Here is a 15,870-nt window from a genome sequence, read left to right on the forward strand (position 1 = left end):
CCTTAGATATGTCTGAGCCCTTCTCCCTGTAAAACATCATTTTGCTGCTGCTTCCACAGACCCCTCTTCTTCAGGACTGGTGACTATCACCCTATCTTAAATTACTCTCTCCCATTTTCCTCTCTGTTTCCTTAACTAGCCTTGTATGTGTGCTGTGTGTGTTTTGTATTTATTCAATTGCCTTTTATTTCTCTTTTAATAAAAAATCTTTCCTGTTGAACATCTGCCTGATTTATTTGAGAGTTTTCTAAGGGAACAATCCCCATGTACATAGATTGAGATTCCTTGTTACCCCCTCTTGCTGCATCTCCTGTAATGCTAATTCCCCCAACTATTTAAGGGGACCTCCTATTTGGGTAACACATTCCTGTTAAGAATCACTGGTTGAGGCTGTACCACGTAGAAGAGTACAGGGAGAGTGATTTATCTTGGTGACTACCCAACAATTGTGGAACTCCCTTTTCCCAGTGATTCATTAAAGTCTGTGCCTTTATACTTTCCAGAAGAGCTGTAAAACTTTCCCTTTTTGATCAGGAGGATGCAAATGTGGGTAACTTTAATTAAGCTGCTATTTTATATGAAATGTGTATATTTTGTTTTAACTGCAAAAAAAGGTGGGATGGAAATGTAAATAACAACATTTATAATACTCTATGCACACATCACAATATTTGTATCTTCCAAACATGACACAAAAGAATCCAAACTCAGTGCAGGGGGACTCTGTATTAGCTATGTGCAGCAACATGATGAATGAAAGACACTGTGTGATGTATGTTGAATTCGAGATACATATGACTCTGTAATTTTTGGATTGCACGCCAGCTCCTCCTCTCAAATATATTGTGCTATCTCCATTTATTTACTTCATTTATTTAACAGAATTCATACCATGCCTTTGTGCATGTGATAAGGGCCACCAAGGCAACTAATAAATGTATATACTTGTGGGCTGGACCTGGCACACCAGCCAGCCTTGGCAGCCCCACTCTGCAGGTCCTGGTCAATAGGCACACCGTGACAAGGACTTAGAAGGGAGTGAGTACACCCTGGCCTTGGGCCCTTCTCAGCATGTCTCAGCATGCCCTTTCATCCTTCACAGAGCTACACCATATACTCACACGGTCAGCTCACAATGTGCTTCGCTAGACTTCACAGTTAAGACAAGGGCTGACCGCAGAATGTTTGCCCAGTCATGTGTGGCTGGCTCAGAAGGTTGTAACCTTTGCTACTGGCTTAATTGGTCTTGCTCTCTTCTGGGACTTCCGGAAAAGTTTCTCAATAAAGCACTCGCCTCCGAAAGGAGGGTCAGACTTGCATCCTGACTTTGTCTCCTGTCGGTTCTTCGCTACATATACTTGTATCTATTTACCCTATGGCATTGTTTATGGACATGTCTTTGATACTGTACAGAAATGTACTTGATACTGATTGTACTAATCTCATACTGTGTAATCCACCTTGAGTCTCAGTGAGAAAGGCAGACTATAAATGACATAAATAAATAAAATCACATTACAAAACTATCAGTCAAAACACATCATTAAGACAGTTAAAAGCAAATCTGTAAAAACATACAAAAATATAAAACTTGAACTACTGTAATTGGTGGTAACTTTTATGGTTTTGTGTATTATGCCCGTATTAAAGCCTGTATTTATTGATGTCTTTGCTGATGTTAGCCGGCCAGAGCCCGCTCGTGGAGAGGGCAGGATATAAATCTAATAAAATTTTAAAAAATAAAAATTAAAGCATTTTAAACCATTAAAACATTGCACATGAAGGATCACAACAATCGCAAACTGGTATCCTTCATCCAAGCTCTAGGCACTCCACTACACAAACTCTTTATAATGCATCTTCCCTTCCAACATATCCACTGTAGATTTATTTCCAAGAAGTTTAAACTAAACCAGTTTAAGCTAATTTTTTATTTTATTGTTATTTACTTCATTTATACCCTTCTCTGCAAAGCAGCTTACATCATTCTCCTTTTCGCCTCACAACAACCCAGTGGTAGAGTTGTGTGACAAACAGAAATTCAACAGATGCAGCTTTTCCCAGTATGGAAAGGGGATAGACTCCACCTGTTGGTTTTCTGCCAGTTATGGACTCAAAGTCCGTAACAAAAGTGGGTACTTTAGTTTGAGCTATATTCAATGTTCTTTAAAAAAATGTATTTAAAAATATTGTGAGCAGTTGTGTCTTTTCATTCCCAGTCATTTTCTCTTTACCCCAAAATGATGTTTCTTTGTATGGAATGACATACTGGGGAATATTCGTCTTCGTGAGCCTGGGAATAAACAGTAAAACATTTTGTTGTGGGTCCCTTTAAACTGCGTGCCCCGCACCAAGATGGCAGCTTCCTTTCACCTCTCTCAGCCTATGCCCTTCACTAAGATGGGGGAGGGAAGGGAAAGAATGATGTCATCGCATGACTGTGTTTTTATGAATGAAAAGAATCCTGTGAGTGAGTAATTCCAGGAAACTCATATTACAACTCAGCAGATCGCGGCGCGCAGCCCAGCTCAGCTCTTCTCCTCGGAAAACAACAACCTTCATTTACAGCAGCCAGCAAGGTGATTCGAAAGCAGAATAAGCCAGAAAAAGGGGTGGGGGAGGCTTTCCGAAGAGAGAAAGAAGGAAGGAAGGAGAAGGGCGGCGAACAAAGACGGATTTCTGTGAAGTAAGTGGAGGCTCGCCTCGTCGTAACTCTTTAGTAGGGAAAATTTAACAGACGTCAGAGAAGGAAGGACGGGCTGCGTTTGCGCGGGGAAAGGGGGGCCTGGTGCATCTCCTTTTTCGTGCCCACCCGACAGGGCGAGGAGCCAGAGAGGCTGGAAGGGGTGTCCAACCAGTATTCGTGTGTATTGCGTGGAGTGTCTGATGTCGATCGCTTTTAGGGTAAGGCTGTTATGTTGTTGTTTTCGTTTTAATCCGCCCCCCCCCCCCGACCGAGGGTGAGTTGTGTAGCAGGGAAGGGCTCTTCATCAAAGATCCCAGCCTTACGCGAGGGGAGAGGAGGCTTTCCCTTCTTCGCCCCGCTCGCTGGGGAGCCGCACGCAAGGCAGGAAATCGCTCAATAACATAGGAGTTACTCATGGCACATATGAAGCACGCGTGTGCACGTGCTCCAAGGTCTGGGTCGCATGCAGGGATCAGGTCGCGGGCGCGGTGGAGAGCTGTGATTTGATAGACGACGATCCGGGAAGGCCCTACGTTCCCCCCCTCCATGGCATCGTCTATTTGTAGTAAGAATGTTTTTCTGGCTTAGAAGTTATGGGGGGGGGTCCCCAAAAGGGGGCTGACGTTTGGTAACGGAGGGCAAGCAGTTCGGCCAGGCTGGACAGTAAAGCCTGAACTCCGGGGAGGGTGAGGACAAAGTTCCCCACATTTCTTACTCGAGCTTCCAGATCGATGTCTTTTACAAATCAGAGAAAACTCTGCTGTATGGGACGCCTCCTCCGGAAGGAGTGCGGGTAGGTGGATTCCTCTTGGGGATTTTACTCGCTTTCATGTTAAGCATCGGGAAGGGATCTATGATGGCGAGAGAGAGAGAGAGCCTGAGCTTACTTCGATCACTGGAGAGGTTTGCTCTCCAATGCACCTGTTACCTCTTGCTGTAATCTTTGGGCCCTCCTATGGGTGCGTTGGTCTGTGGGCCCTAGCGTGTGGAATGTGCTATTATTGGGGCAGGACCCAGGCTAGCGGGACTTTTAAAAAATCCTTTCCAGATGTATAGAAAGACACCCATTTTGTACCTTTACTAGGGATAGTAACCTATTATTTATTTCTCTTTGGGCATTCTGTGTCTTGGATTTTTAAACCCCATTGTATGATGTTACTGGGTGCTGCAAAAAAACTGTACTGGAGTGGGCTGCATTTTTTTATCAGCCTAGCAGATTTTGCATATGTAATGTAATTGATGACTGCTTGACGAGAGAACTTTAAGTAAAAGGTGGCACAGCAACCAGTATTGCCTAATAGATACGACAGTTATGAAAACGACTTAGGGACAGGAAGCAGGCAAATCTTTCTACAGTACTGCCATGTTCACTTTTTGCAAAACATAAAGATGGTTATGAACTTTTCTTAAAAGGTCATCCACCACAAACTCTAGGGTTTTATATACTGAATAGGAAGTTGCATTTTCCCTTTGCTATAGGGCAGGTCAAATGTCTTATCTCTAGAGAGTTTTCAGTAGTATGACAAACCTGTAAATGAATATTTGACAAAGATATATACCCAAACTCACAGTTAGGTTTTGCAGTTTTCACATAAACTATTACCACACAGATTCTTTTTTTTTCTGTGAGGACAGGCTCTGCCCTTTTGCAGACTCTCTCTGATGAATGTTTACAATTTCTAAGGAATGTGATTCTGTAACTAGGAATTTGCTTCACCGTCTACTTATTGTGTTGATTTAGGGGGGGGGGAGCCCTTCTTTTAAACTAACACTTGGTAACTGCTTCCACACACACTAAATATACCAAGAACTCATTATTTTTAGAGACATGTATGCTTTGTTGCACAGAAGTCATCAGATCATTGCTAGAAGGAAGAAAAGAGGGAGAAAAAAGGAAGATGTTGCTGATATACCCATCAGTGGCTATAGGGGATTCGCATTCATATTTTGCATTCTAGTGAGGAAGCCATTCTGTGCTCTGCTGTATTTCAATGTTTAGATACTTGGCTTGTTAAACTACCTCATACTATCAGTTAGCATACCCTTCAGCCTTTAACAGCTTCAGTGTCGCCTAACTCTTATGAATCATATAACACTGCCATGTGATACTGCCTTTTCACCATAAGGCAGACAGATGTGTGATATCCAAGCTTAGAAATAAGTTTAACATGCTGTGGGCTGCCCTTGCCATCTAGGGTTGTCAACTCTGGACTGGGAAATTCCCGTAGATTTGGGGCAGAGCCTGGGGAGGGCGAAGTTTGTGGAGGGAAGGGACCTCAGCAGAGTATAACGGCCATAGAGAGTCCAGTCTCCAAAGAAGCCGTTTTCTCCAAGAGATCTCCAGGCCCCAACCCTATTGCCATCACTCTTCTGACACATGCAAGTCTTGTATCTTGCTGAACATGGCAGGGAGGGAGGGCTAAAAGTCCAATAAATGGAATGAAAATGAACTGCAAAGCAATCTTAACTTGCAGTTTGCTGAGCAAGTTGGCTCCAATGGAATTAGAAAGGTTTAGAATAATTCTGTTGGATACTGCTGAAAGGGACTTGAGCCATTTAGAATACAGAATATTGCATGGCTTTCTATCATGAAAAGACGTCAGAAAGTCACTGCTTGGTGGAGAAAGTAGAAATTCACCTTGTTTCTGTGTGCTTGGAAAGTGCAATTTTCAGTCCCCCAGAGAATTGTTTTGAGCATTTGATACCATTTTCCAGAATTCTGTTCTCTCTCTGTTTGTGTGTTGCACATAATATATATATTTATATACTCACTTACAAATATGTGCCTCTTTTGCTTTCAGAATAGCACACACAGCACTGAGTAACATCTGCCTGGTCTGAAGTAACCACTCTCTCTGAGATAATTAAACTTCATTAAATATTAGGTGTCAGATCCTTAACTAGAGCATATCTGCACATAAATGATCAGATTAACATTAACATATGCCACTGGAGGAATTTTCTCAGTACCTGCTTTTGAAGCTGTTTAATATGATAGTAATTCTCCAAGTTGCTGCTACTCTAGGAATTTAATTGGCAACTTTTATGTTTAAAGACATCTAAAGATTTGGCTAGAAAGTCTATACCTGGACTATGTTAGGCTTGAGGCACCAAATGACTGCCATTGGAGGTGGAGTCAACCACACAGCAAGATGAAGTCCAAGTGCAGGGGAGGGGTAATTTTAAAAACACACTGGGAAAGGTGAGTGTGAGAGAGAATGAAACTACCACTGTGGTGGCAGCTGCTTGCCTAAACAATGTTATTTTAATCTGTGCAGTCAGTCACATCTCAAGTTGCCAGTCAGAAGCTGTGCTGGGCAAGGGCCTTTCCTGACCCCACCTACTTTCTGAAAACATTTGGTAGGCACCAGGTGAGGTATTGGCAGGTTCCATGGTGCCCATGGACACCACATTGGAAACCCCTGTCCTAACGCAGCTCTGTCTGACAATGCAATTTGTAGCTAATGTGTCCAGTAAAACTCTTTTTAAAAACTGTTTTAGTAATTTATATTAAATCTCTCAACATCTCATTGGTTGCCATTTGTGTATGCCCCATTGCAACTTGTAGATACTTTAGAATTTATGAGGATACTAGAGAACAGCTGCGTAACTGGGGAGTCTCTGCTCTTTGTATCTTTCTTCTGTTTTTGTTTTCATGCTCAGTTACTGAAATTTCCCTCCCAAATACACTGAAATATATGAACATCTCTTAACACACTTGCAGCCCAATTCACAACCCAATTGAGAAAAAACCATTTGGATTTAAGCCAGTAGTCCCATTAAATTCATTCAACTAATGGCCAAACTAAATGGCGCCTGGGAAATCTATGGGTAGGATCTCTTGCAGTGGTGTATGTTTTAAAGGTTAAAAGCAATGAGAAAGGAAAGAGATTTGGACTGAGAACATTGTACCACCAGGGTGTGCGTGGCCCTTCCCAGAACACTATTGTCGTCCATGGTACTGCTGTTTGGCTTGCGGGGTGAGGGGGAGTGTACAGGTATGTATGTACATGGTTTCAGTCAAAATATTCCCGTGTGTTAGGGCTGTAAGTAGTGCTATGTGTACAAAACCTGGAGATTATGGTTCTTAAAGCAAGTCATTATTTTAGCATCTTTCTGAGCCACATGCAGCCTCCTACCTCAGATAGTAATGCAGAGTGAAAGGTGCTACATAAGAAATATTCAAGAGGGTGGCAAGGGACTGGTCAGGGGCAGAAAATTGTTTTTTAAGACTCGAAGAGCCAATTGCTTTGCAACCATTATCTTTGTTTCCTGATGTTGAGCAGGCAGAGAGACTTTATTTTACCCCACCTTTTCTCCTCAATGGGGACCCCAAATAGCGTACATAATTCTCCTCCTCTATTTTATCCTCACAACAGCCCTTTGAGGTAGGTTAGGCTGTCTGGTCCTAGCTTCCCTGGCAGAGCAGGGATTTCAATCTGGGTCTTCCAGATCCTAGTCCAACACTCTAGCCCAGTATTTCCCCAATTTTTTTCCATAGAGGAACCCCTAAATTAATTTTTCTAATCCTAAGGAACTCCTACATATGAAAATGTTTATGGGCCAGAAAAAGTTGATGGAGGGGAGCACAGTTCTGTTACTGCTAAATTATTGTCATTTGTATTGTTAGTGCTCTGTAATAATATAAAATGAACTCAAGTGCAATATAACTTAATATAACCATAGTAACTGTGATATTTGGAGGAATATTTGGAATTTTCTGTGATATTTCAAACATTTTATTTATTTATTCCACAATTTTTCGCAGAACCACTGATCATGTCCTGTGGAACCCCAGGGTTCCATGGAATTTTGATTAGGAACACCATTTTAACCACTATAGATACTGTCTCTTGAAAGGGGTTGGGCTATTATATGCCTTTTTAGTTTAAACATATTTCTGATTGATCTCCCCTGTACACATCTGCTTATTAGTCTGCTCTACAGTTGCCAATCTCTAGGTGGAGCCTGGAGACCCCCCAGAATTGCAGTGTATCCAGATGTCAGAAATCAGTTCCCCTGGAGAAAGTGGTTGCTTTGAAGGGTGGAGTCTTATACTCTCCCCTTATCAAACCCTTCCCTTCCCAGGCTCCACCTCCAAATCTCCAAAACTTTCCCAACTTGCAGTTGACTCTCCCCACCTGGTCTGCCCCTGTTGCATTTGTGCTGAGATCACAATGCAACATGATATTTAGAGCTCAGGAAAATACAGTATTTTCTTCGTTATTGTTCTGCTTGCTTTGTGGATTGTGGTCGCCCAATTGTCATGGAGACTTATTGGACATTCCCTATGATACAATTTAGTGATGACTAGTACATTTCTCCCCCTTCCTCCTGCAGTGCCTCCACACCACTCTGTGAACTTCCTTTTAACATTTGTTTTAAAGGGTTCACAAAAGGGTGAGACAGTGTATTCAGGGAAGCCTTATTTAGGACTGTCTTGCTCCTCTTTCACTATTTTTAAAAATTATTTAACTCTTCACTACCATTGTTTTGGGATAATACTAAAGTGCCCCAGAAAGAGGAGTGATCTTACCCCCCCCTACCCTCGCCACTGCCAGTCAGATCACAATGTATCTGCATTTAAATGCTGAGAGAAAATTTCTGCTTGCTGCCATCCTATAAGGTTGCAAATCTCATCCCTAGCAAGCTCTTTCCATGCAGCAAGTGTGTATTCCCTGCCGCTGCCCCGGGTGTTACCATCTCAGAAATTAGGGCTTGTGTTGCCCAAAGGTTGACTTACAGTTGTAACAGACTTTCCCTGACTATATGGAAAGGCCCTGAGTCTACAGATAATACAAGGCTGTTTAAGGAGGATACAGTAGTCCTTAACATTTTATGTAGGCCTCTGGAGTGTTAAAACAGCTTCACATATGCTGAGTAATTTTCACAACAGCCCTATAAAGTAAGAGCCAAACTAGATGTTCACTCTTTTTTAAAAATAGTTGGGTCTGGGTTTGCCACAGCTAACATAGCAGATGGGCTATTAAAAAATAAAGCAGAGTCCATTTGTGCTTGGAATGCCACTGCAGGGGGAGGAAGACTTCCCCCACCACCACTGTTTTCCCACATGGAAACAGCGTTGAGGGAGAGTTATTTCTCCATTTTTGTTGCCCCACATGGCGTATCCTGTGCATGTGAAGCAGCAAAAACAGGGACAAAACTACCCTCTAAGGGTTGTTTCAGCATGAAAATGGCAGTGGGGAGGCAGTGTTTGTGGAGTTCTGTGGCACTGTTCCAAGGCTAAACAGATTCTGCTTTATTTTTAAAATAGCCATTCCTTGCAGTTGCTGTGTGGCTGCAGGGAACCCAGATGCAACTCTTTTAAAGAGTGAACATCTAGCTTGGCTCTGAGATCACTGTTACCCTCAAATGAATTGGGGAGAGGGGGAGGGTGCCTTGTTAAATGCTACCCAATAAGGCAAGGTTTAAACAGGTGACTTCCTTGTTTGCTTGTTAGCCAGAACACCTCGTCCTGATGTTCTTCTTGACACTTTATTTTGGTTACCCTCAACTTCACCCTTTAGTGTGTAACTTGATTTTGCCTCTCTTTCTCTATGGATGGGCTGTAACAAATGGCGTGTAAGCCTGAACGCAGTTGGCTGTTCCCGGACATACAGTGCCAGGAAGAGGTACCATGGAATAACTAGCCTTCTTTTATAGAGAGCAGAAACAGTGTTTCCATACTTCTTGAGGGAAAAGGCAGGATGAAAGGCAGTGGCCTTCTGGTATGCTAGCTGTGTGTCACAGTGCTCCCTGCTGCCCGCTGTTCCAGAACACCTGACTCTTCAGCTGTAATTGGCTGTGGAATCTCATTAGTCTCATCTGAGAAAGTCAGTTTACAGCCTGTTTCTCCCTGCCTGTCCTCTGCTGTTCTCATGTCTTCCCTCACCTGACCTGTTTGCTTGGTGGCTTGTCAGTCAATCTAGCAGGCCCTGCAGGTATGAGGCCTGCTTCTGCCTGCTTCATAGCAACTGTGTTATACCTTCAGTATAGGTGAAGGCATGGTGGAGAAAGCAGCACATGGGGCCTTGGCAGCCTTTCCCAGTTTCTGCTGATTCACAGTGAGATGGCGTCTCTCCCTCCCACATCCCTGCTGTCTCTGACCCATCGTTCCTCCTCCTCTTCCTCAAGGGAAATACTAAAGTTACTTATTTAGATTGATAAGCCATCCCAACCTGAGGGCATGACACAGATAACAATTAACTATTAAATGCACCCTAAAATTCAATCTGATTAAAACACCACTACAAACCTGCTTCCTTTGGGTGATTGAAGTCTGAAAATTTGCCCGGGCAGGTTTTTAAAAGCAGTTCTCCATGATGCTCCATCTCCAGGAAGAGGTAAAGATTAGAGTGGTGTTGGTGTATAGAAAAGTTCCAGAAACAAACAGCAGTAGTATAATAAATTTGTTACACTGTACTAGTGAGTACCCAGTTTCCTGGGAGTAAAGTGTAGATGACTGGTGAAGGCAATGGCAAACCACTCCATAACTAAAGTCTGCCAAGAAAATGTCATGATGATGCCATGTACCCCCCATGGGTCAGTAATGATTCAGTGCTTGCACCTTTACCTTTACTAGTGTAATACTGCTTCCCACCTACCCCATCCTCTGCTGATTAGCTAATCTAATAAAATGCTGATTCTTATATATTCTCGTAGAGAGATCTCGTTCTCTCTCTCCTGGATGGTCCACACTAGTCTCAGAAACTAAGCCAGGTTGGCCCTGGTTAGTATGTAGATGGGAGACTGCCAAAGAAGACCAAAGTTGCTATGCAGAGGCAGGCAATAGTAAAGCGCCTCTGTTCCTCTCTTGCCTTGAAAATCTTATGGGGTTGCCCTAAGTTGGCTGCTGTTTGATGGCACTTCCTATAATCATTCCAGTAGCCTGTGTTACACACAGCCCCATCTAGTACAATTAAGTCTGCAACACATCTATGTTACAATGGGATACAAGCTGCAAACTTGGGGCTTCTCCATCATTCTCTGAAACATCTCCCCCCCCCTTCAATTTATCTTGAACACTCAAGCTGATTTAATGTTCTGGGGAACTCAAGGTTTGTTCATTATTTTCATTTTTTTTTAGTTTGAAACTAATCAAAAAGATACTACATACATTTAACAAATTTTAAATAATGTGCTAAACTGCTTTTTTTTTTAAATCTCTAGGAAAGAAATTTTTATAAGAGTCTGCTTATAAAGTAATGATACTCAGCAACTCAAGAGCCACTTAGTAAAGAGTCCAGTAGCACCTTTAAGACTAACCAACTTTATTGTAGCATAAGCTTTCGAGAGCCACAGCTCTCATTGTTAGATGCATCACATGCAGCTCTTTTGCTTCTCAATGTACCACCTATTCCATTTTTCAAGAAAGTGGGCAAGGCCCTTGACCAGTGTGACCTGTGGATGGCAGTTGGTTCCCTGTGGTGCAGGCCTCATGCCAAAGATAGAATAAAATGTGACTGTTTTGGTTGATGGTGACTGTGAATATGGCTCTCCATGAGCTGTGGAGTGGGTACCACTGTTATAAGGGATATTGAGCCTCAGCTGTTTATCATAATTAATTTTGAGGCACCTAATAACGCCAGGCTTGAGACTCTGAATCCATGTGCTTGTTAAGGAGATTTTCAAACTTTGTCATAATGGCACAAGAAGAACCATCCTGTCTAATACAACCCATCCATCAGTCAATTGGAAGGCTCTGCTTGCAATATTAGGCTTGTGGTCTGATCTAGGGGGTACATAACTCTGTCACTACATGATTTAAGATGGCAGAAGGGAAAACTTAAAAAAAAAATGATGGTTACACTGTATGTCACACAGTGTGTGTGCCTCATGCTGACAATCAACAGAGTAGCGTGGCTTTCCAATTCCCAGTCTGTTGGATTCAAGGGAGGAGCTGAAGGGAAAAATACAAGAGTGTCTCAGCCACCATTGGTGAGACCTGCTTTGCATATAATGCTACATAGTCCTTTCTTCAGGATTTAAAGAGAACATAGTATTATACATGTGCTGTTGCATCATAGCGTGGTATCCTGTCTCTATATAATGGAAGGGAGGCAATCTGACTGTTCTGTATGCTTGTATTTATTTTAAATAAATACTGGCTGGGGAGGGGGATGCATGCTGCAGCAGAAGAGAAGATGGATGCACAGTGTTCAAATATTTGTTGTTTGGTTAAGCAAAAGGTTGGTAAAGTGGCTGTCGTGCATTGTCGTGACGCAGTGGTATCGTGCATTTGAATTGTAGGGTAGAAGGGAGAGTTCAATCCCTAACAACGAAGAAGATTAAATAATAAAATTGAAATGTACCATTGGCAGAGGAGTTGTATCATAATGGCACAAACACTACCCAGTAGATACCTGTGACACTTGCTCATCCTTTCTTCCACAGAGCAATTGTAATGGATGTGTATGTGTGTTTTCCCCCTCACTTATAGGACTTTGTTGATTAAGTGCAGTTAAAATGCCTGTTCCTCATGAAAGTAGAGGAAGGATGTTTGGATCCTCCCATATCAAATAATATTATAATTGTGTGTTAAAAACGGATTGCCTGGAATTGCCCAATATGGTATAGTGGTCAGAGTAATTGACTAGGGCTGGCGAGGCCCAAGTTCAAATCCCTATTCAGTTATGAAGCATACTTGGACCAGTTGTATGCAGCCAAATCTGAGCACAATCACAAGGGGGGGGAGGGTTGTGAGAATAAAAGGGATGAGAGGAAAACCAATGCATGCTATTCTAAGCTCCTTGGAGTATGGGTGGGGTTGCCGGGTTGCCCTTGGCAACTGTTGGAGGGCAGGGGGAGATGGCGGGGCAGCAGAATGGTTTCTTACTTTCGCAAGCGCATCAGCATGTATGAACTCCAGCGACATGAGAATGTCATCTCCTGTAATTATGCCATCACGTCAAAATCACTCTGGTATTTGGGCAAAACTATGTGGGTTTTGCCCAAATATCAGAGCTTCCCCTTGGCTACATGATGTCACTTTCAGGCATACCGAAAGTGATGTTGTGTCAAGACATCACCTGGAAGCACCCTTCAGGAGGGGTAAGTTCCCCTGTTTCTCCTCCTCCCTCCCATCAAGCAGCTGATCAGCAGCAGGAGGTATGGTCCGGGATGGGGGATCCCGTGCCTCTGGTAGGAGAATGGATCAGTGATAAAGGCAGACTGTAAATAAACAGCAATAATACTAACAACTCTAAGTAGGGGTAGGATAAAAATGTAATGGATGACAAAGAGACTTCCATTATATATACACATAAGCTTGCACACATTTGTAAGAATGAGCCAGTGCGCATTCACTTTATAATCGGAATGACTGTCTAGACAAATATGGGGGCTTGTGTTACATATTAAGAAGTACAGGTGCCGAGTGTAACATATTTACTCAACACATGTATTTTTAAAAAATCAGGTATATATGTTCACTGTAGGGCTGCCAGGTCTCCTGCTATAGTAGGGGCTGTTACAAATCTTCAGATTTTTTGTAACTCCTAGAGTGTACCATGGCATCACTCCCCATTTCCACCAGAAGTGATGTCAATGCACTGTCATGACAGCAGCACACTTCCCTCCCCCCTAAATGCTCCTGGGGGTTGCTAGCGGCAACCTTAGTTCACTGTAACTTGTGAACAGGGCTATATTGGTTTGTGTTGTGTGCTGAACATGTTTCACCTACGCGTTCCCTCTTGAAAGTCTTTTGACTGTAGAGGCAAGTACTGTTTGTCCTTCTACTGAAATGCAGCTTTCTCAAGGGCTGAAAATGTCATCTGCCTAAGCTGAGACAATCTGAGTCATGAAAATGAGTGTAATTTTGCTTGCTGATGGCATTTAAGGTACATGTGCTTGTGGCCTGTACTCAAACTTTGACTAGCCTTTGTTCTTAGGAGAGGAAAAACTTACACTTGGCTGTAAGTTCTAGAGGGAAGTTGGCAGTGCCTTAGTCAGTCCTGACTCTCTGAGGTCCAGCCCTTCTCAAACAGGCTGCAGTGTTAGTTCTGAGAGACTCAGGGGCCTCTTGTCTCTCCAGTTCCTGGGCCTCTGCCCATCTCCTGTTGCATCTGTCCCCAGTCTCCTGTCTGGACATGTCTTAATATGAGCAAAAACAAACCGACTTAAGTAACTTTTTCCCTCTTTTACCGCCTTGTCTGTATTCTTAGGGGAATGTTCACCTTTCAGACAAAAAATCTCCACAAATACATTGGCCCATAAACTTTTACTTTCTTTGTAGAGGAGTGAATAATGCCATTTGTGATGCCCCATGACTCAAGGAAAACTACTGAGGGTCTTAGAAAACTAAGAACTTCACTTTTAGCTTATCCTTGGAGTTCTGGAGATCTTGCAAAATGCAGAGAAGTGTGTGCCCAGTTTAAAGGGGGGGGGACTTCAGAGGCTTAGCTGGGATTGCCTTAAATTTGCAGTTTCTGAGACTTCAATGAGCTAATGAGATAGTTTTGAATTTCTTGCATTGCGCAGGGGGTTGGACTAGATGACCCTGGAGGTCCTTTCCAACCGTATGATTCTATGATTCTGAAACTTCCATTAGCATCAGTAATGATACCTGAACTGTTCTTAGCATATCATTTTTTCTGTCTACATTCACATATTGTGTTCAAAATAAATTGTTTATGCCTCTTCATAATAAGCACTCTGATAATATCTTGAGTTTTCAAATACCTTGAGGTTATTTAATATCAAATACTTGGGGGTATTGGAGGGATAGGAAAAAGAGGAGCATGTCTGTTTGTATCTTTAATTCTCACCCTGTCTCCAAAAACTTGTGTTGCCTAGTCTGGATTGGAAAACTCCTGGAGATTGGGGACAGAACACGAGGAAGGTAGAGTTTGGGGACAGAGCTCAGCAAAGATGTGATGCCATAAAGTTCACCCTCTGAAGCAGCTATTTTCTCCAGGGGAACAGATCTCTCTAGGCTGGAGATCAGTTATAATTGTAGGAGATCTACAGCCTCCACCGGTAGGTTGGTAACACTGCCAAAGATCCTCTATGCATAATAATTTGCATAATAATGCATAATAGTTTTTTAAAACGATTAATAAAAACAGGTGTTTCCTGTCTCCCTTCCCACATCTGTCCTTAAGTTTCTCTAGCTGCTTTGGCCAATATACCTTCTTTAAAAATGTACACTCATTCTCCCTTTCCCCCATGGAACTCAAGACATTGTACTATAGTCTTGCTCCCTCTGCTCCTGTTGCTGCCTTTACCTTGGCAACATCCTTCTATGTGTAGAGCTTGAGGTATAAAACTGGACCTAAATATATAAACACTGGTAGGAAATCTATTTGCCACTGTGCATATGGGACATAGCCACATAGGCATGGATGTATGTCAGCCCTGGATTTGCTCAGGGCGGGTGTGGGGATGCATGAGCCTGCAGCGTGCTCTGTCCTGTGAGAATGTTCCTAATGAAGCTGTGTGTCAGATTGGGCCATATAAGCAGTATCCACATAGGAACTGGGACCAGCTTGTTGTAGTGGTTAAGAGCGGCAGGATTCTAATCTTGAGAACTGGGTATGATTCCTGACTCCTCCACCTGAAGCCAGCTGGGTGACCTTGGGTCAGCCACAGCTCTCTTAGAGCTCTCTCAGACCCACTCACCTCAAAGGGTGATTGTTGTGGTGGTGGTGATGATGATGATGATGATGATGATGATAATATGCTTTGTAAACCGCTCTTTGGGTGTTAAGTTGTCCTGAAGGGTGGTATATAAATCAAATATTGTTGTTATGTGTAAGTGTGGCAGATCGTGGGCTTTTCTTTCATCATGTAAAGTTAAGCAAGGTTTTAGTTGCAACCACATGGTCACTGAAGATGCCAAATGCCACAAGCAGAACAGTTTTATAGCAGGCCAAAACCTGAGTGATGGGAGTTATTCATGTCATGTGGGAACTTGTCTGTTCCCCTGCTTTTTGGGGGGGACTGTTGAGCCTTCTCATGAAGGGCTGTCAATATTACAGTAGTACAACTGAAGAAATCAGCAAGGGACACTCTATGTCAACTCAGTTTTCCTGAATTCCTGCACGGTGGAAAGACGGCTAATAAATGTAAATAAAATAAACAAAACAGCAAATAGACTCACATTGGGGAATTGCTGGGTCTTCATTAAACATGAGCATAACCTCCCAAGGCAGACATGTTAGTGTGTGTGTTTTTCCTAAAAAAAG

At 42.7% G+C, this 15,870-nt stretch overlaps 1 protein-coding gene across 5 annotated transcripts in view; it reads left to right on the forward strand.

The window, feature by feature from the left end:
- Positions 1 to 2,509: 2,509 nt before the first annotated feature.
- MAFF (MAF bZIP transcription factor F) overlaps positions 2,510 to 15,870 on the forward strand; it is a 30,796-nt gene continuing 17,435 nt past the window's right edge. For 2 of the 5 annotated variants that reach the window (XM_054988704.1, XM_054988708.1), the window contains exon 1: positions 2,510 to 2,686. Coding sequence is in view for 1 of the 5 variants with exons in the window: in XM_054988707.1 (XP_054844682.1) it covers positions 2,887 to 2,904 (18 nt within the window). In the remaining 4 variants the exon portion in view is untranslated. Of the gene's footprint in view, positions 2,687 to 2,719; positions 2,905 to 15,870 lie in introns of those variants that run through there. The other 3 variants (XM_054988709.1, XM_054988707.1, XM_054988705.1) reach the window with 3 other exon arrangements.

Source organism: Eublepharis macularius, chromosome 9 (genome assembly GCF_028583425.1).
Source record: "Eublepharis macularius isolate TG4126 chromosome 9, MPM_Emac_v1.0, whole genome shotgun sequence".
Taxonomy (NCBI): domain Eukaryota; kingdom Metazoa; phylum Chordata; class Lepidosauria; order Squamata; family Eublepharidae; genus Eublepharis; species Eublepharis macularius.